At 38.2% G+C, this 21,003-nt stretch overlaps 1 protein-coding gene across 3 annotated transcripts; it reads left to right on the top strand.

The window, feature by feature from the left end:
- Window positions 1-204: 204 nt before the first annotated feature.
- On the top strand, window positions 205-19,961 carry NADSYN1 (NAD synthetase 1). Of its 3 annotated transcripts, none has more exons than XM_084287421.1 (21): window positions 205-285; window positions 751-811; window positions 1,327-1,443; window positions 2,394-2,447; window positions 2,867-2,956; window positions 4,144-4,195; window positions 4,556-4,644; window positions 6,624-6,741; window positions 8,130-8,261; window positions 9,047-9,121; window positions 9,289-9,413; window positions 9,583-9,631; window positions 10,310-10,412; window positions 11,037-11,205; window positions 11,579-11,714; window positions 13,156-13,262; window positions 14,010-14,141; window positions 14,577-14,646; window positions 15,359-15,487; window positions 16,144-16,320; window positions 19,145-19,961. In XM_084287421.1, coding segments are annotated over exons 3-21 (1,866 nt in total). In that variant the 5' UTR covers window positions 205-285; window positions 751-811; window positions 1,327-1,441; the 3' UTR covers window positions 19,202-19,961. The 3 variants fall into 3 exon arrangements, with proteins under 3 accessions (XP_084143547.1, XP_084143546.1, XP_084143548.1); XM_084287420.1 differs by lacking the exon at window positions 205-285 and adding an exon at window positions 533-632; XM_084287422.1 differs by lacking the exons at window positions 205-285; window positions 751-811; window positions 1,327-1,443 and adding an exon at window positions 1,861-1,920.
- Window positions 19,962-21,003: the final 1,042 nt, after the last annotated feature.

Here is a 21,003-nt window from a genome sequence, read left to right as displayed (position 1 = left end):
AAAGGGAACTGATGCCCCAGGAGACAATTTAGTACATGATAATGTTAGGAAGCATCCCGTAGATAACGCCAAACGCAGGACGGGTTGAGCCCTAAGGAACCCTGCGGGGCATTGTGCCCTGAAGCTGCTTTGGTGCCGCATGCGGTCAGACAGCTCCCAGACCTCTGTGTCCTGCTCCGTGTTACCCCCATCGCCTTCAGCACTCGCAGTCTGACCCAGGTTCGGCAGACACCTCTCAGAGGTTGCTAAAATAAAGGCTGAGCCTGCCAAAATGGCCGAGGCGGGGTAAGGAGGTGCAAGGGGAAGGCCCACGGGGGGAGCTGCACCCGCGATCGTGGCAGCAGCTCGCAGCCAGACCGGGATTAAGGCCAGGGCAGGGAGCTTCTCGCGTCCCGCCGCAGGCAGCACCCCTCATTAGCTAATTAGCCCTCAGCGCCCCGGGCTTTGGCAGCGGGCACCCCTCATTTGCTCGGCCAGAGCCCCCCCCCAGGCACGGCCCCTCAGTCCCAGCCCCTGAGGCGGGGCCCGGCGCTGCGGCGGCGGCGCCATGGGGCGGGCGGTGCGGCTGGCAGCCTGCGCCCTCAACCAGTGGGCGCTGGATTTTGAGGGCAACGCGGGGAGAATCCTCAAAAGTGAGCCTTGAGGGGTCCCGGGGGGATCCCCTCTGCCTGGTTTGGGGTCCTGGGGAGGCCGGGCAGGGTTAGGGTTAGGGTCCTGACTGCTGCTTGAGCATGCTCCTTTCTTTTCCAGGTATTGAAATCGCAAAGGGCAAAGGAGCCAGATACAGGCTTGGTCCTGAGCTCGAAATTTGGTAGGAGCGCTGCGGTTATTAGCTGATTGGGGTTAAGAAACGGCAATAATTAAGTACTAAAAATGGTTAAGAAAACATGTAGTAGTCTAATGTTTAAACTGGCGTTAAAAACACGTGGCTGTCAGTGCAAACAGACACATTGCAGATGCAAGCAACGTATTGCAAAACCTGTCTTAAAAACTTACCTTATACCAATATTTGTTGGCTTATTTCAGCGAGCTTTCCTCATGGTGCCTGCAGTACTTTGAGTTCTGCCTATGCGCAGGCTGCTGCTTTAGGAAGGAATATCCCAGCAGCACCGAGGAATTTTAAACAGCCTTCAATGCTGATGCCCACAGTGCTGCATCTTCGTGTTCTCTATAAACTGCATATACAGTGAGATGTTTCATGTCTGGAGTAGTTCTGGTCCCACAGTTCTGTTACTGATAAATTTATGTCTGTATTATATATATATAATTATTTATATAATTTATAATTTTATATCTGCCTGACAATTTATTTCTTTTTCTACACAGCGGTTATGGCTGCTCAGATCACTATTATGAGTCTGATACACTCCTGCACTCATTTCAAGTTCTGGCAAAGCTTTTGGAGTCTCCAGTTACTCAAGATATTATCTGTGATGTGGGAATGTAAGTCTTGTATAAGCAGGATTAAGCACTACCTCTTTTGAGAATGCGGTCTATGTTGCGTAAACAAATGTCTCTGGATAATGAGGATTTTTTGCAGCAAACTTGTAAGCACATCTTAGGAGCCATACTACTTTTCATTCTAATTTGCACCAGTAGGATCGCAACATACAAGGTTTTTTTTTCTGATGTAATCCTTTCAAAATGCTTCTTTTTTTTTTTTTTTTTTTTTTTTACTTGGGGGGCAGAGGAGTGAGATTCCTGGTGGCTGGGCTCTTCAAGAGAGAAGTAAAATATTTTTTTCTCAGGAACCTAAATGGCTGGGCCCTACTATCATGGACAAGGTTTTGGGTAAGACCTTGTATTATATGTAAAAAAAAAAAAAAAAAAAAAGGCTTTATAAATTGACTTGTCTTTCAGGAATGTCACGGCTCATGTACCTTGCTTTAACTGACAGCTGTCTTCACAGACAACGTACATGTATGTCATAATCATTTTGATGTTCAAATAAACATAAAAAATAAACATTGTAAGTTATGTGCTGTGAGTGAGCTGTGATATTTTGTAATTGTAAAAGTAACACATGTGCATACCTGTTTCTTGGTATCGAATGCGTAAAGCTGCCTTTTCTTTACTTTGGACCAGCCTGATAGTATCGTGGTCGGTCAGGTTTGCCCAGCCAATGGCATTGGTAATATTACCAATGGCATTGGTAATATCTGAAACTGACAGAAAACCAAAGAGTTTTGTAAACAACTTTTCTAATATAAACATTAGAAACTACATATATTGTGTTATTTAATTCACTTGAGTGATACAATATAGATTTGTCTTAACATAGTTTTTATGTAGTGAAGGAGATTGTGTAGCTTTTTTCTTTTCTTTTTCTTTTTCTTAAATTTCATCTGATAACATTGGTTAGCCACTGGTAATTTTTCTTCTTATTTTTGCAGGCCTGTTATGCACAAAAATGTTCGCTACAATTGTCGAGTGATCTTCTTAAATAAGTAAGTAGTTTTTTACATGTTTTGTGAGTCAGAACATTAGCGTAATGTTTCAGAGACCTGTTTGGCCTTCTAGTAAGATTCTTTAGTGCTATGTAAGGGGATGGTGTTGTCCTCCTATCTCTTAAATTTTAGAGAGATGACTTAATGGTTTGCATCATCTGTTTTTCCTTTCTGACCTTGTAGAATCTAAATTTCCACTGTTTTTTGAAACACTTTTTGAAGAGCCCAGAAAGAAAACTTTTACGTCTACAGACAGAAACGTTAAAATTAAATAAATAAATAAATAAATGTTGTTTACTGTACGTCATACTAGAAAAAATCAGTGAGTTGATTTTCATCAGTGTTCTTATTTAGTCTTATGTGCTTGCACATCAGGTCTTAATTCACCCTTTCTGTTTTGTTTTAATTTATGTTTTAAGAAAAATCCTTCTGATTAGACCGAAAATATCACTGGCAAATGCAGGAAACTATAGAGAACTTAGATGGTTTACACCATGGAGCAAAGCAAGGTAGGTTGGCTACTGTTTAACTGCGTTTAAGAAACACAGCTTGCCATTTGCAGCTGCAGCAGAAGGATTGAAAAATATTGCAGTACATCAGCTACAGGGTGAACATCAAAACAAAAGTCAGTAGAGCTATGTAATTGCAGCTTAGTTAAAAAGCTTATTAAACATAAACTCTGAATTGCTGAGCTCGCAAGAAAAGTGTGGCTGAATGATCCTTCCACCAGTGTAGTGCTCTCTTTCCTTTTGTATGCTTTCATAGGCAGGTCAGGACTGGAGGAGCGTATGTTTATCTGCTTGATTGCATCCTGTTCAATATTAAACAGGAGAATGGTGTAGAACGAATGAGCTCAGCTAGAATTTCATGACTGCAAGGGAAGGACGCTACCTTACGTACCTTATGAAGCAGGGAAATATGCTTGATACACGTCTCTGGTGCTGTTCACTCATCCTGCAGTCAAAGAATGGTTATAACTTGATGGTCTTAGTAAAATACTTCTGAGAGTTCCTGTATATCTGTCCTCTTAATCCCACGCAATTCTGGATGAGCTTCAAGTTATTTCTGGAGTAGCACTGCAAAAGGGAATTTTTTATTTCAAATTTGACTTACCTGTCTTTATCGGTCTAGTTTATAACTAGAAGGGAGCAAGCATGAAAGCTGCGTACCCCTAACATTCACCACATATTATCATGTTAAGTAGAGGTTACTTCCACTGCTGTGTGACCTCTTAACTCTCGGAGGGTGACATAATTACTCGTGTTAATTCACTTTAAGCATTCTTCATGCCTATTTCTCTGCAGAATCAGGATGTCTCCCTTAAAGTTTTTTTCTACTGAAGAAGTCCACCTCAGGCTTCAGCCTGAAGACATGCTGTTTTAATACTTGATTATTCACTGGAAAATACAGAAACAAAACTTACGAAGCCAGAAATAGACAACCCTGTACAGTTATGAAATCTTAAGCTTTATAACATTCTGTTTTCATGTTCACCATGGATTTCTGAAGCAAAAGGTTGTTGTTAATTTTAATCTTAACATTTCAGTATTTTTTTTTTTTTACATACCCAGTACTGTACAACTTCAGTGCAATTTCTTTAATCACGGTTAGGAGATGACGTAATGTGGATATTAGAATCAGTTGTTATGCTATGCTTTACGTGACCATGTATTCACAGTTTATAAACCTGCTTTAGGCACGTGGAGGAGTATTTTCTACCAAGGATAATTCAGGAAGTGACAGGGCAGGTAAGTTCTTAATGGAGTCTTTTCTTTTTAACTTTGCTATCTTCATAACTCAGCCATCTAAACGCAGGGAATTTGTGGCATGAAACAGTAGAGCACCAAATCATTCTGCCAGTCATGTTGCAAATTCAGGTGTTTCAATAATAGTTCTCAGATTAAATGAGAACATAATTTAACCTAATTGGTGTTAGTATTTAGCAGCAAAACATGGAAGGCTTAAATTTGCCTCAGTTGTTTATATGTACAGTGAGTATTCAGTTCTGTTTTTATAGGTTTGTTGGTAACTTTCTGAATTTGATGAGGTAGATTCTTCCATTCCATTCAAGTCAGGATGTTGTGTTGTTTTGTTTTGTTTTCTCTTAGGACACTGTTCCTTTTGGGGATGCAGTGCTAGCAACCAAAGATACCTGTCTAGGGACAGAAATATGTGAAGAGCTCTGGGCACCAAACAGGTAAAGCAGAAGAAGAAATGGAAAGTAAACTAAAGCATACCTTGGACCTTCCTGAAAGAATTGTTTCTGTAAAAAATCTGCTTGTTATTCTATGTAGTATATCTTTCAGAAAGTGCCAATAAGCTAAATATAATGAGGAACAAGAAATACATCATGGGAAAGGGATGGGAAATTTCAGTAAAAGGGGCTCAAATTTTTTGATGCTTGTCTTCATATAAAACCTTTTCACTGTTATCTGCTATGTGCCTTGTGCATTGGAGTTCTGGAATTTCTGCTGGCAGAATGTGTCAGCCTTGTCCAGAAACTGAGGACTGTATTTACAACAAAAACATTTCAATAAGATTTTCTGTGTCTTTCAAGAAGTTGGATAGGTACCACAACAGGTCTGTACATGGGTCAGTTACACTCCTGAAAATGACAGGGCAAGTCATTATCCTGTTGGAATTGCTTGGACACAAATGAAGAGCTCCCATTTCTTATGTCAGATTCAGAGAATCCAGCTAATTTTCACGATGAAGGCTGTGTTCCCAATGATAACCCTTGCAAGGCTACTATTCTATATATTCCAGTGGATTGAATAGCTGTAGAGGGAAGTGAGTAATTAGTGACCAGTAATAGACCAATGAGCCTTTGTTTCTATGAAACATTGATCAGCTGGAGAAATGGAAAGTTTTGAGGATGAAATGGGAGATCTTCTCATTCTGTTGGGATATAGTAAGCATTAAAAACCTCAGCATGGCTGAGATAGAGAATATCATTTGAAATACTGAGCCATGTTTTAGGGTGTTCCTTTCTTTCAGTGCTCTGTATGAAGCTTAACCTGCTTTGAAAAAGCAATATTGCTGACTCTCTGGGTCTTGGGAAACATTGGGAGTGGTAGGCACAATGAAGAACTTAGTTATTTCAGTCTACTGCTCCTCTTAGAGTAAATATCAGATTATGTTCTTTCCCAAGTGGAAGATAGGTGGGATAAGCCATCCTTTCATGATTTTATTTGGCATGTAGGCCGAATTTCTGGAGTATTGGTTTTGCCAGTAATTATAATCCCATATTATATCATTTACTATTCACAGTCTCAAAAAATTGGGAGTAATAGAGGTTTTTTTTTCATTTTCTTAGACAAGTAGAGCCTTGTTATAATGGACAAGCTAGAGCTTAGGTTCTTGGATCGCTTAGGCTTCCATCACTTTGAGATGCATCTGTTTACCTATTAGCTTAATCCTTCTCTATTTTTTAAACCATCATCATACAAGGCAGAAGGAAACAACTAAAGGTCATTAACAGGAAGCAAAGTCTAGTGCCCTTAAGTAATAGTTCCTGGTTTTACTTTAGTTCCTGCTACAATTTTAAGTTCTTCCCAAAGACAAAGAAGAACGTATTTACAAAGTTTAGACCCGGGAATGGAGAGGAAAAAAAAAAAAGAAGTGGTTGCATGAAAGCTGTTGTAGTTAATGCAGAATAAATAAAATGTTCCAGATGTCTTTACAAATCCTTCAACTCAAGTAATTAATTTCCTTTATAACTGCAGGTGTGGTATATTATATACAAAGATACTATGTTTTTTGTGTTTTTTTTTTTTTTTTTTCTATTTCTTTTTTTTTGGCATTTGAAAAAGAGAGAATCAGTAAAAGTCAGGTCATTTCATAGGGTCTTGGTGCTGCCCTTTCAGACCAAGACTGTCTTGTTTTCTTTCTTTGTGACCCAGACTTCTATGGAATAAAGTAGAAGGCATTTTATTTAGAATACAATTAGCAAAACCCCACCTGCCCACTGCAACCACTACTGGTCTTTGACAAGAATCAAGCTATGCAGGAAAACAGATGTTTTTGTGAGCTCTAGCTTTGTTTGAGCTAAGACCTGGAGAAAACTGGCAATGACATAAATGTTTTTGGTGATGGTGGTTTTAAATGATACCTGCAATATTCCCAGCTGCATGTGATTGCCAACTCAGTTTTTTTTTCTGCCTTCTGATTTGACAGCCCTCATATTGAAATGGGACTTGATGGTGTGGAAATTTTCACTAATTCTTCAGGGAGTCACCATGTGCTGCGGAAGGCTCATACACGGGTGGATTTGGTGAATTCTGCTACAGCAAAGGTATACTTAAGGCATGAGCTTAGTGGCCTTGACAGACCTTGTTGCTTGGGTGTTTTGAAGTGTTTTTTTTTTTTTGTGTTTGTTTGTTTGTTTGTTTGTTGGCCTGTGATTACCTGATTACCTTCCCTCCAGCTGCTGGGATTCTGTACTTCTTTGGGGAGCCCTGCTGTAGGTAATGCTCTAATGCTGGAGGCTATTTGGTTACAGATCAGCTCTGTATGATCTGTGGAGCAGGAAAGCAGAAGAAATGCTATTTAGTATTTGCTTGGGAGTATGGGAGAAACAAATGTATGCATGTGCACATGTGAGGAGCATGCTCAGAAGAAACTTGGCACAGAAACTCATAGTTCTGCACTGGCATACCAACTATATAATCTTATTTCCCACACACCTCTATAAAGGAGAGTCAGAATACCTTAAAGCAGTTTATTTTCTTGCAGCTCTGGAGGCTTGTTGCAAAAATGCAATTGATCTTTACCTTAATTCCATTAAATTGTGAAGATAAAATATTGTACTAATATAGTAGACAGAAAATAGTAGTTATTCAGAATAACTGACTGCTCTGTAATTGGAAGCATGAAATGTTGAATCTACTGCATACAGAGAAGCAATGAGCTTGAAAGGGCATAGTTGAACATGCATTCTCCATGCAGGACAAACTACCAGTGGCTCTGCTTGTTCCCTGTAGTTATCTGTGCCTCAGCAGTCTCCTTCCATATGCTCTATGTACTGAACTGATGGCTCATTACCAGCATTTAATTCAGTCAGCGTAGGGTGATATTTTTCAGGCACATGTAAAACCTTCCAAAAGTGTGTCATTTCCATAAATTCACAGTTCCTTTTTTGATCTTCGTTCACAAAGCAACATTCTCTTGGAGAAATATCGGTAAGTGTCTTAGGAAGGGAAAGTAGAAATCTGTCTTTAAGCTTAGCCATTACTTTTCCTGTCATCTTCGTACTTAAAATTTATTTTGGTTTTTGACATTGAAAATTCTGCCTATTTTAAAGAGAAGCCATTCAAACACAGCTTCTGCCATCATTTTCCCTCTTCTGTCAATCTAACTGTGAACTTAGCGTTTCAGTTTTGAAATGTAGCCCTCTCCGTTTGGGCTTCAAGCTAGTAACAGGAGATGTGTTTTCCAACAGCAAGAAGGAGATAGAGTTAATGTACTACATTTACTTACGTTATTATATGTTTCTGTTGCACGTATAGTGTGTAAAGTACTTTTTCAAATGGAAAAAAAACAAGGGTCTAAGCCCTAAGTCATTCCCATCTTAGAGAAGGATTATGAGAAGGACTTGAATAGTGGAAAAAGTTTGATGTTTAAAATTGCCAGGTACTACATTCTGAAATATGTTTTTTGTCTGTTTGCTTGTTTTCCTCACAGAATGGTGGAATATATATTTTATCTAACCAGAAGGGCTGTGATGGTGATCGTCTGTATTATGATGGCTGTGCCATGATTTCTATGAATGGAGAGACAATCGCACAAGGATCTCAATTTTCACTCGATGATGTGGTAATACATTCAACCTATAGATAACTGTTACAGCTGAAGCTAGTGGAGCTATGGTTATGCTCAAGACTTTTCAGAAAATCTACTGATACTAGGTCTATGTCTCATAGACTAAAAATATGTTTTTACGGTGTTATTCAATGGGGTCAAAGGCTTTTTCCTCATTAAATTGCCTTGATCTGCAGTAGCTGTCCTGGTTTTGCGAGCAAGGAAGAGCTGTCACAGTGTAGCAACTTAATAAAAGTATTTGAGAATATAATCACCATGTTTAGGAGAGGCTCTCTTAATTTATATTATTTATTCAAACAAATAAGTGTGAAGACTGCAGTGTTCTAATTCTGACCTGCCTTGGTAAACAAAAGGTTGGATAGGTTGATCGTTATTTAAAAGCCCCCTTTCTCGGTAATTTGTCATCACAGCTGTAGGTTTCATCACTTTTTGTGTCATGCTCATCTCTTTACCCAGTATGCTTCTTGACTTTTCCTCTAGTTCTTTGCTGCAACTGATGGTGAACTCATCGTTCAGCCATCTGACAAGTGCTATGTATTTGTTGTGGTTTATGAGCATCCTAGAGTACTCAGTGAATTGAGTCAGCTGTTCTCATTTTGTCATATAAGTAAATCTACTGAGACAGAGATGAATTGTAAAGCGAGCAGAAAGATCTGTATTGGAAAAAGTTTTACATGCGTTTTTCTTCCCTAGCACTATTTTTTGTTTGAGTCCAGTCATGTCAAGCATTTTTTATCAGTCTATGTGGAATCAATCTAATACTGAGAGCCTCTCCACAGGAGGTGCTTGTTGCCACACTGGACTTGGAGGATGTTCGAAGTTACAGAGCAGAGATTTCATCTCGTAATTTAGCGGTAAGAATTCTTTACACAGATCAATTGTAAACTCTGCCAAGTTTGAATAGTTACTGAATTTAAAAGCTGTTTGCATGTGTTGATGTTTCAGTGTTCTACAGATCTGTTGTATGGGTTTATGCTTCATTAAAATTTATGTCTGCCAACTCTTCTGTATTTTTGCGTAGGCAAGTAAAGTGAATCCCTATCCTAGGATAAAAGTGAATTTTGCTCTGTCATGTTCTGATGATGTAGCTGTACCTGTTTGTATGCCAATCCAGTGGAGACATCATAGTCCTGAAGAGGAGATCTGGTAAGCACACATTGAACTGATTACATGATAAAAAGTTTAAAACTAATGGAGATAAATACAATTTCTTTACATTTAACTAAAGACAGTCTCTCATTGGGGGAGTTGCAAGTTGACTTACTCAGGTCTCATCCCATAACACGCTTGGACTGATGATATTCTGTGATTTCAGCCTTGGTCCTGCATGTTGGCTCTGGGACTACTTAAGGCGCAGCAAACAGGTAAGAATTGTTTTTTTTGTTCTTTGTCATAGCCTATGCACCTTCTTCTGTGGTATAGGGACAGTACAGATTGCTGTCCTGTGCTGCTGCTAATGCAGACTGATGTCGCTAGTTCATGGTGCAAGGTTAGATCTCACTGGTAGCTCATTTAGACTTGAAACATGTATGGCGTGACTTTAGTATGCTCTGCAGACCTCTTCCTTCAGAGTCATGCTTTCTTTGAAAGCAATAGTCAAACATACCTCATTAAATGAGATTTCTTTTGCTTTGGAACACTATTTTTCAGTAAGAAAAATATTTTTAATGGCATAGGAGGGTGTTTAGAATAAGCAGAGTGACAAGAATTAGTAGTTCAGTTCAATGGTAAATTACATATGAAAACTTTGGTCCTAGTTATGAGCTCTTCTGTATTGCTAGAATATAGCAATAAGACAGACTGACAATTTTTATATCCAGAGGGTTTACATTGACTCCTTGTTTGGATTTTTCCAGTTGGTAAGAGTTGAAGGGGATTTGCTAGATCTGTGGGATTTTTATTTTTTTTGTTTGTTTGTTTTCCTGCACAACATAACAGATTGAACGGTGCATATGTAATTTACTAGAGTGTGTCTCTGAATGGTGAAATACATGTTTTTCTGACTTTGTATTTTTGAATTTCTTCCTTGCTTTGTTTTCAAGGCGGGATTTCTTCTACCTCTTAGTGGTGGAATTGACAGCTCTGCTACAGCATGCATAGTATACTCTATGTGTCACCAGGTTTGCCTGGCAGTCAAGAATGGAAGTAAGTAGATACACGTGTCTGGTTAGCCATATTTATTAATGATTAAGGACAAATTAATATTAGTTAGGTGCAATAGATGCAAGGGTTCATTAATAGTAGAATTTTGCCCAGCTTTAATGGTGTCTTTTGCATCTCTTCAGAAATTCCAGAAAAACTGGTTCAGATTTCAGGCTCTTTGAATTGGCTTAATAGCTTTCATTCAGGGTTTAAGAACTGGGTGTGAAACTCAGACCCGTTTCTGTCTAAAGTATTGTTCAAGATGTTGGCTGATGTAGTTTTGGGATTCCATTTTGAGAATTCTTTCCTTTATTAAATTCAGCACTGCAGAGCACGGCTGGGCATGGTTCAAGCCCTTTGTATATGTGGAATCATGTTTCTGTGGAGCTTCTTTAAGGCATAGAACAAAAGGATTTAATATTTCCTTGCTCAAAATTAGAAGCAAAACCAGGATTTATTTTTTTAATATATGAAAACATGTTTGGAGAGTTAGATGAAGGTACCTTATTTGTGAGGGTCAGTGTAAAGCTTAATTGGAATACAAGAAACATAAAAGATATTTGCATACCCTGGATAGTAGGATGACAACAATTTTTACTCATTTTATTTATTTTCCTTTGTCCTCAGATGCAGAGGTGCTGGCTGATACACGCAAGATTGTGCATGATGAGACCTATGTCCCTGAGGATCCTCGAGAATTTTGCAAGCGTATCTTTACCACTTGCTACATGGCTAGTGAGAACTCCTCCCAGGACACTTGCAACAGGGCTAAACTTCTGGCTGAGCAAATAGGCAGGTAGAGATTGGGAAGAAATAGGAAAAAAACCCTCATCTTCTGGAAAAGACTTGCATATAAAGCTTTCAAAGTCTAAAATGGCAAAAATAGGAGAGGAATACTAAATGTGTGTAAGAAGGATATTATTACACATATTATTTAAGTGTGTAAATGTGAGGCATGCTTGGAATCATTTGATGAAGAAAATAAAAATTTGGAAACAGACTCTGGAAAATGTTATGTTTTCATAAGGTTCTTCATACCAGATCTGAGTTAGTAGCAGTCTTAAAACATCATTTTATGGATGTGTGTATTTGTTTGTTTTAAGAACTTTAATGTTTTTTATGTAGTTGGACTGTGCTAGCTGAGTCACTTCTGTTTGAATTCTTGTCAGCTATCACATCAACCTGAACATAGATGCGGCTGTGAAAGCTATTGTGGGAATTTTCAGCATGGTGACAGGTCGAACTCCCTGTTTTTCTGTCTATGGAGGGAGCAGCAGAGAAAATCTGGCACTCCAGAATGTGCAGGTGTGTTTCACAAAGGCTTTGTTTAAAATAGTACAAAATGGTAGAGTAGCACTGGGGCCCTTCCTTTCAATTGCTGTGAAGATCTGAACACATCGTGATACATTCCTGAAGATTTATGGGCTTCCACTAAATGCTTGTCTGCAGCGGAAATCTACAATCCCATATAACTTGGAAGATAATTGTTGCTTGTGATTCTTAAAACCTCATGGGATGGTCAGGAAGAAATAGTACGTGCCTGTATCCCATCAAGAGCAGTAGTCCAGGTGGTGTTTAGAAAAGTGGCAGAAAGTCACCAGGTCAGGAAAATGAGCAGCAAAGTGTTTTCATAGATGAGTCTTGAGCTAGTAGGATTGCGGCAGGGCAAGACTTAAAAACTTTGCTGATATACACTAAACTTAACTCTGGTTAACAGTACCAGCCTGTAACAGGCACTGCGTGAGATGTCAGGCTTACGTATTCCAATTCCTGGACCTTCTCAGTTTTAGAAGGTAGATGATATGAATGTGCTTAAATAGCTTATAAAATGGCTTATAAAAACGTGGCTCAAATACATATTTCTACTTAAACTTTTTCATTGTGACAGAACAGATCAGTGCTGTACTTGGGTACTGCTGCTTCACATATTATGTAGAAGCACAAAAAACATAGCTGTCAAGTGATTTCCAAATAGCTCTTCTAGTCCCTGGCTACAGATGTACCTTTCGTTGTCTTGATAGTTTTCTTTTGGGTCTGTTCTTAAAAGTTTCCAATCGAAGCAGGTAGTCGTCTTTAACTCTGGCTAAATGTTGGTTATCTTGTTTGATAGTATTTCTTTCTTTTATTTTTATTTTTAGCCAAGGATTTGATTTTTTCTTCCCCCGTTATTACTTGATAACTCCATCAGTCTTCTCAGGAAGAAAACATTGCATCTTTTATCATTTTTTTGGCAATGGCATAGGCTTGGTGACAAAATAATGCGGTGAATTGCTTAACATCACACACAGCTGTAGCTAGAGCTGGAGGTTGAATTTATGTCTGTGTTCAGTATTGTTACATTCCTTGGAAAATGTGAGTTTTGGAGTGGGGACAGAAATGGAACTTAGAAATTTTGCATAAATGTGGTTAGTCTAACAATCTATAAGAAGGTGTGTTAGATGGTTTATCTGCGTATTTTATCCCTCTTGGATGCTTATCAGTGCTTGCAGGAATCACAACTACTTCCCGTTCTACAATTCAGAGTAGAATAAACTTGCCCAGTCACATTTGTGGCACTAGCCAATACTGGATCTAGCTTTCCTAAGTGCATGTTCAACATCCCCTCCACAAGACAGTCCTTGCAGCAGCAATTAGCCCTCTCACATTTTGTTCTTTATGGGTTTGTTTAGAGAATTGTTAATTAGATATGATTGGAGAGAGATTACTTTGCTTTGTTAGTTAATTTTTTTTTAATTTTGCTTTGTAGGCTCGAGTAAGAATGGTCCTTTCCTACCTGTTTGCTCAGCTGACACTTTGGACTCGTGGGATGCCAGGGGGACTTCTGGTGCTAGGATCAGCCAATGTGGATGAAAGGTTGGTAAAAATTAGAAATCAAAAACCAGGTGAACTGGGAACAGGTCAGTGCAGTTTTTTAGCTCTACCAAATCCCAGTGTACACTGTTACCTCAGAAGAGGTAAAAAGCTGAGAGTACACAGATAGCAGTGAAAAGAATGATAACAGTTGAATCAACCTGAATGGCAAAACTGTGTATTTTTCAGTTTACAACCAAAGTATTGTAGTTTTCCAGCGAACGACTATTACTTCCTCAGCAGGTCTGTTATTTGTTATATTTTCAATTCATCAATTTGTAATTAAGTTGTGAACTTTTGAATTGAAAAATCGACTTCATAAATGTGGAGTACTGTCATTAGAGCTGGCTGTTGGAAGATAAAGATCCTGGGACTGATAATGTCAAAAGTTTGGAGAGTAGCGTGCATTGATTCTAGGAGTTCGGGATATTATTATTATTATTATTTTGAATGGTCAGGACAGTATTTTAATTGTTTTTTCACCTAATATATTACCTTAGTGTGGGTATTTTAGTAGTGCTTCATAACTGTTTAAGATATCATCTTCCTTCTCCTGTCAATTTCATGGCTTCAGGATAGCTCTGGTTCATCTGCACACCTGTTTGTCCTTTATGTATAAACATGCTAACAGTATGCAGTCTGTTTGTCCCTGTCTTCATACCACATATGTAATCTATCTAATATAAACTGTTGTATAGCATACTAATGTTACATTCTTCTTTGTTATGTAAAATTTCTTCTCTTACTCAGTCTCCGAGGTTACTTAACGAAGTATGATTGTTCAAGTGCCGATATCAATCCCATTGGTGGAATCAGCAAGACTGATTTGAAGAACTTCATACAATACTGTATTGAAAACTTTCAGCTCACAGCCCTCAGAAGGTGAGTAGTGAAGCAGTGATGTTTGGTGTCTATACTACATATTGTGGATTTTTAAAAAATTTTTTATTTATTAACAGAGCTAAGTTGCAGTAATTTTGCAAATGCTAATAAAGAAAAGGTTTCTGCCCATCCCTGTTTTTAGATTATTGTGCATACTTACAGAAGACCAATCTAAGTGGCTGGGTGCCACAAGTCTTAGGAGTTACTGTATACAAACATTTGTGTTGTTTAAAACCACTGAGGAAACTGAACAGATGTTTTATGTTTTGGGTATAGGCATTGTTTTATAAACCTGAAACAGCTTTCAAGTACCACTTCTCAGGGCTATCTAGTCAGCTGCTTATGCCCTGAAGAAAGTTTGAATAAAGCACGTGATTTTTAACAAACCAGACTAATGAGACTGGGTAAAATTTACTTTTCTTCTTCCTCTTACAGTATCATGGCAGCTCCACCTACTGCGGAGTTAGAGCCCCTGGTGGATGGACAAGTGTCTCAAACTGATGAGGTAATGGGCAGTGACTTTAAAATGCTCTGGTAAGCTTTATCCCCAGCCTTAGTTTTTGTCCAAAAAATATTGTTTGCTGTTCTATGTATCCATGTGTATCAATGAGTGTGTCAGAAAATGTCTAAGATATTGACCAGGCACTAACCAGTGTCTTGCACCAGTGTTATCTGTGTTGACAGCAGTCTACAAAAGAGGAAGTCAATATTTTTTTGTTCATTTGTTTTTTGTTTGTTTTGTTTGTTGTTTGTTTTGTTTTGTTTTTTAATCACTCTGTTGTGGACACTTGGAAGTATGTGTGTTCTGAAATTTTCCAGAATTTTGTTTATTTTAGAGTTTCTAAATATCAAAAGAGCAAAGGGTTGCTTATTTAGAATTTCATGTCTTTCCTTGTTTTGACCTATCTTACTGATATATACTGTACTGAAGCTATCTAGAACAGAAAATGAACAGATCTTCCTCTGGAAAGGAATGCTTTCACTAGCCAAATAAACTGTATTCCTTTTAAGAATTTCAAATCTCCCATTTCAGAGAGATCCCAGTTCTTTTCTTCTTTGTGTAATATTGCTCTTCTCTTGTTTGTTTGTTTTTTTGATCATTGGCAATTTAATTTTAGTGTTTCTTTGATTAAACTGGGTTATTGTAATTGGTCATAAAACTATTAAATACAACTTGCATGGTTAAGATTTTCTGTGGTTCCTGTGTGTGATTGCAGGCAGATATGGGGATGACATATGCGGAGCTCTCCATCTATGGCAAATTGAGAAAGATTGCAAAGGCTGGACCGTACAGTATGTTTTGTAAGCTGATTAATATGTGGAAGGAAATTTGTACTCCAAGAGAGGTAATGCACAAAATAAAAATCCAATTGTTTAATGTCTTTGCCAATATAGAGTGTGTTTGGAGAATGTTCAAGTGGAGTTCCTCTTACCTGAAGGGGTGGTTTAATTACTCTCTTGTGTTTAGAGATATTACACAGTTGTAACAGAGTACACTGGAAAAACTGTTGTGGCTTTCCTAAATTAATGTAGTTTGTTGTTTGTGTTAGAAATTGTTAGAACTGTAATTGGGTAATTTGAAAACAATTACTTCAGAACGGTACCTTCAGGGGAAAATTATTCCCTGAAATATATGTGGCTAACTGCTCTTGAAGCCTTGCTTTGAAAGAGTATCTACTTTGCTGTCATTAGGTTTTTACCTTTCTTGGGCATAAAGGAAAATGTTCAGTACCTGAATCACAGAGGCTAGTGATTATTGTTAGGTTTCTTAAGAGGCACTTTGCTACTGGTAAATGTTAGAGACAGAGACCAAGGTGGTGTCTGAAAATGGTCTGAAATACCTCTTGTAATAGAGTCATCCAGAGTAATTCCTACTGATAGTGGTAGGTAATTTACATGTGTCTTAATGGTGGGAAATGGGTATGTAAAGCCAGAATGTATGTAAGGTTTTAAATACTAAGATGCTTTAGCTGACTGAAAGCTATATTCTTTTGTACACCAGGTGGCATCAAAGGTTAAGCATTTCTTCAGGATGTACTCGGTGAACAGACATAAAATGACCACCCTCACTCCTTCCTACCATGCTGAAAACTACAGTCCAGATGACAACCGGTTTGATTTGAGGCCTTTCCTTTATAACACCAGCTGGTCCTGGCAATTTAGGTGTATAGATAAACAGGTAAATGTCCTCGGCCTCGTGTATGGTTTTATATGCAAAGCTCTCTCAATGGGACAAGCACAGTTCCAGTGAATCTCCAGCAGAGACAACTAACTCTTAGGATAACAGAAATCTCTTTGATTGCTTTTTTCATATAATTCTCTGGTTTTAATGTGATTTTTTTCTCCCATTGTTTAGGATGCTTGCCATGCTGCTAGCAAGGCAAGAGGAGAAGAAAAAAAAAGATGAATTTGTGTATTAAGGCTAGAAACTTCTACGTTACGCCTATATTCATGAAGTACTGTGATAATACAGAAAGCAAGCTTATGTATTTTGGTTTCAGTTCAGGACCTGTCTGAAGGGATCTGTTTAATTGCAGGATTAAGACAACCTGCATGTGTGTGTGGGGAAAACCAGTGAGAGGCAGCAATTCATTGTAAATCCCACCTGCTTCTACAACAGTATCTCCTTTGAACCTTTAAGTCAGTTAACTCACGAATATGTTTGCTCAAATACTGCAGAAGTACAGTGCTTAGTTTGAGCACTGCGAGGTGTGGAGGGGCTCAAGCAGCTATTGTAACTGTAATCTGCTTATCTCTTTGTAGTTTTCAGTCACACCTCTGACGTAGTTGTAATGCATTTATTTTATGGCAAAAGTATTGCGCTGAAGAATTCTAGCACCTTGAAGTTTTCCCTGCCAGAGATTTTGCACCTCTGTTGCTTTTAAGAACATGTTTATATATGTAATAAAATATTAATTACCTCGTCTGTGAAATGCCAGACATGCTGTAATAGCATTTTACTACCTTGAAACCTCGGATAAAAGCTACCATGTGCAGCATTTTTGTAGGTCTGTATATTTTTTTCTATAATTCTGGAGTCTTTCCCACTGAAGTTCAGGAAAAAGAGTTCTTTTGGCCTTAGTGCAAGCTGAGTAAAATATTTTTTGAAGGGTCTGGACCAACCTGTAATTATTTAATGCTTACAAAAAATGGGATTAAGATCTTTTAATGATTCAGGGTATTGCTACAGTCTTTAGCTCGATTTGTATGTAGTAGCAGTTGTGCCTGCAAGAGTATCAGCCATTGCAATCTATTCTTGAAAATTAGGAGTCGAGTTTGGGGAATAATCTGTTATCTGGGCAGCAGTATTTCAGAAGTAACTTGAACTGATAACTCGTTATTATGAATAGCCTTTTGCAAGGCTGGAAAATAATGACTTGCAGTAATGAGTCAAATCTGTACTATTCATGAAAGGGAATGCTGTCAGAGTTTCCACTTATTACGCATATTCAGCACAACTGTACTTCTGAAGAGAATTGCTCCAGGACAATGTCTCACTGGTAATTGTGCTTAATCTACACTTACGGTGTTTGTTTTTTTTATATGTTTGTATAGTAGCAGGACTGTGAAAACATGGCAAACTCTGAATGACATGGTTCTGCCAGAAAACATCTTTATTTAGGCAATACCAGGTTTTCCTGTAAGAGTCATTCTAGCGCATGTGGTCATTTGTGAATGGAAGCTGGTTTGAATGCTAACACCAGAGAAATCTGTTGGATATGTGGAAAATACTTTTCTACTTGTGTTTCATGGGGTAATCAAGTCACTCTACTTAAAGTGCAAAATTTCCTCTGTATTTATTGTAGAAGGAACAGTGGAAAGACAAGGAGGTTTAGATGTCAATGTTTGCTGGGAATTACCAGATCGTCCCTTGGAGTCCTAATGCCAGTCAGCTCTTCTTAGCTGAAGGCTCCACCTGGGTGAGGAAATTTCTAGCAGTTTAGATCAACCCTTGGAGCTGCAGTGGCACTGTCTGTAGTTTCTAGTATCAAATTATGGCTGGGTAAAGGTTATGTGGCCAGATCATGTACTGCAACAATTTCTAATAGTCAAAATATTCATTGAGGTTTTAATAGGTGGCAAAATTTGACCAAACAGTGACATAGCTCAGAAGGAAGCTGACACAACCATCCCCAAAGATGAGCTATCTGCAGTCTGTCTTCTGATTTATTCTTTTTTCCCAGTGCTTACTGGTCACACCACAAGAATAGCCACATTTGCTCAATCCAAAATGTCTACCAGCTTGAATAAGTGTGACCTTTTCACAACCAGCAGCTGATATTGAGGGAAGAACATAAGAATAGTGTATTTATAGTATAATTTCCCACCCCTATATCTCTCCATAGATTTTGGGAACATAAAACTGAGCTTTCCAGAGCTGAAGAAAACATGCAGACTATCATGTTTAATTGTTGCTGTTGTGCTATCCCCCATGAGCTTGTGGAATCCTTTCTGAAACTATTTATATTGTTAACCTTAACAATAGCTTCGCTAAACATAATGTGATTTCTCTTCTTAAGTCTCAGGAACAGTGAAGGTCAGTCTTACAAGGATGTGTGCATGTGCATGAGAAGCATTTTCTTGTGTTCATTTTTTTCCCAGTTTCTGTTAAGGGCAGGGTTCCAGCTTATGGCCTGATCTGATATGACAGCTGTCACTGAAAGGGACAGACTTGCTTCCCTTTCTATTTATCCAGGCTTCTCCTGAGGTGGCTTGGGTACTTGTCTTACTCCTTTGTCAGCCAATGAAGAAAACTAGAAACGGATGAGAGCAAGCAGCTGGGGACAATTGAGAGGGTGGGCTGGGAGAAAGTTTGGCTTTCTCTTCTGACTGCAACTAACAGAGCCTGTTCTGCTGTGTTGTCCCTTGGAGTTTATCCCACTGTCACTTCCTGATAAATCTGGGCTCTACACTGACTTGTGATGGAAGTCAGAAAATACAGGAGATGTTAAATGCAACTTAATTTAATTATACTATTGAATCTGTTTCTTTTTATCTTACAGGTGTCTGATCTGGAAAAAAAGGAAGAAATTTCTGTAGTCAAAGATGTCGAAGACTGATTTGTTCTCTTGTTTGATGCTGGTAATTAATTTGGTAAATGATGTTCAAAACTAGAGTATACTGTGATGATGAGTACTGATGACCTAAACAACAGTTGAAATTACCATTGTAAATGGTATTTATAATCAAGTCCTTTTTCTTTTTCTTTTTCTTTTTTTTTTTAATTGACTCTGGTTTATTCCTAATACACTTAAACCCTAGTTTGTCTAAAGAATCATTCATTGAGGATTTTCAGTAGCTACTTCAATTGATTGAAAATGTTTGGATAAGCCCATCAAATATAAATGCACGGGAGTCTTGTGAAAGTGTATACGCATACAGATATTGATTGGTTCTAATGACTTGGATATGATTTTTAGCAATACTCAACTGAAAGAACAAACCATGACGGTTCTGGCATGTGTTGTTGGGGGGGGAATCATTTTACTTTTCAATAAACTAGTAATTTCACAGTAATTTACTCAGTTCTTATTTTACATGGCTTTTATGTATCTAGCATTAGCTATGTAGACTGTCCCAGTGTTTGAGTAGCTGTGTAAGGATTAATTGAGCAAGGTAGCGGAAGCATGTCCAACTTGAAGCATATTGGTAACGTCCTTATTAATGGCATCCAATCTAGAGTTCAGCTTTTTGTTTTGCATTTACTTGCTGTGTAACTAGTGGCAATTCATTTCAAAATCTCTGATTTAATTTCCTCAGAGGAGTAATACCAACTTTGCACAAATGTTCAAGGACTGTTTAATGGTTACCACTCTTTTTCAGCTGGACTTTAAGGATTTTGAATTAAGTTGTCATGGTGTCAGACATTTTTTAATGTGTAAGAGTAACTCAATTTACCTGAAATAAAAAATGTTTTCTGGCTCATGGCATGTTGAAAAGAAAACACAAGTTTGCTATCCACACTACTGCTATTCCTACTTGTTCAGGTGCTGACTGGCCAGGAACTGAGTGATGTCTGTTGTCAATGACTATGCAGTCAGTGAGTGGTTTGACTTGCCTACATAATCATTTTACTGTTGGAATCAAGTTTGCTGGGTGTAAAACATCTGGAAGTGGAGTGGGTGTTACAGAATGAAGTATAAAGTGAGCTTTGAGTTTAGTTAGTGTTACCATCCTCTCACCTACAGCTTCCAAAAAGTTATTTTAACTTCACAACTTCATTAATCTTTTTAATGGTCCAGAGCTATGGAAAAATAAAGGGACAAGCCTGTCCTTGCACCATTTTTTGAGTCCCTTTTCTGTTCATTTAATGTCTGGCCATTTCCTTTGCTTTTTTTTTTTTTTTTTTTTTTTCCCATTGGATTTGAAAGATGTGTTTTTAATAGAGGAAATTAAAAATGAATTTGTGAGGCTTTGGGCAAACAATGCTGTAACTGCTACAGCAGGGGAGGTTAGACCAAGCTAGACTTTTGTTAAAATAGCTGTACATTGTGTTAATGGAAAATGTCTGGTAAATGTCATGTTCTCCACCGTTGTTTTCCACATTTCAGAGAGACAGGAGAGTTGATTCATGTGGTGTTAAAGATGTTGCATTGTTTTTGGTAGGGTTATTATATGGTACTGGTTTAAATACATCACTAACTTACCTCATTGGACACAGATGAAGGAAAATGGATACATGAAGGAAAATCCCAGCTCGGATTCACCTTCCAGTAGTTGGGCGTTTCCAGTTCTTTAAGCTGGAGGTAAGGGGTGGCTTTTGAACAGAAGTTCAGGAACCTCTTGCACATCCCAAGTCTTGCTTGCTTTCTTCCTCAAGCTGTCGCTTCCCTCCCTAGCCAGCCAGACACAGCAGGAAACG

This window comes from Netta rufina (assembly GCF_964035555.1).
Source record: "Netta rufina genome assembly, chromosome: 5".
Classification (NCBI taxonomy): Eukaryota; Metazoa; Chordata; class Aves; order Anseriformes; family Anatidae; genus Netta; species Netta rufina.
This window is presented reverse-complemented; position numbering and strand designations above follow the sequence as displayed.

What these genes read in the sequence shown, in the direction of transcription:
- NADSYN1 (XM_084287420.1), top strand. Translation starts at nt 548, where the DNA reads ATGGGGCGGGCGGTGCGGCTGGCAGCCTGCGCCCTCAACCAGTGGGCG. An exon ending in CCTGGCAGTCAAGAATGGAA is followed by an intron (nt 10,413 to 11,036) that starts GTAAGTAGATAC and finishes CTTTGTCCTCAG; the next exon opens with ATGCAGAGGTGCTGGCTGAT. An exon ending in TGGCACTCCAGAATGTGCAG is followed by an intron (nt 11,715 to 13,155) that starts GTGTGTTTCACA and finishes TTTGCTTTGTAG; the next exon opens with GCTCGAGTAAGAATGGTCCT.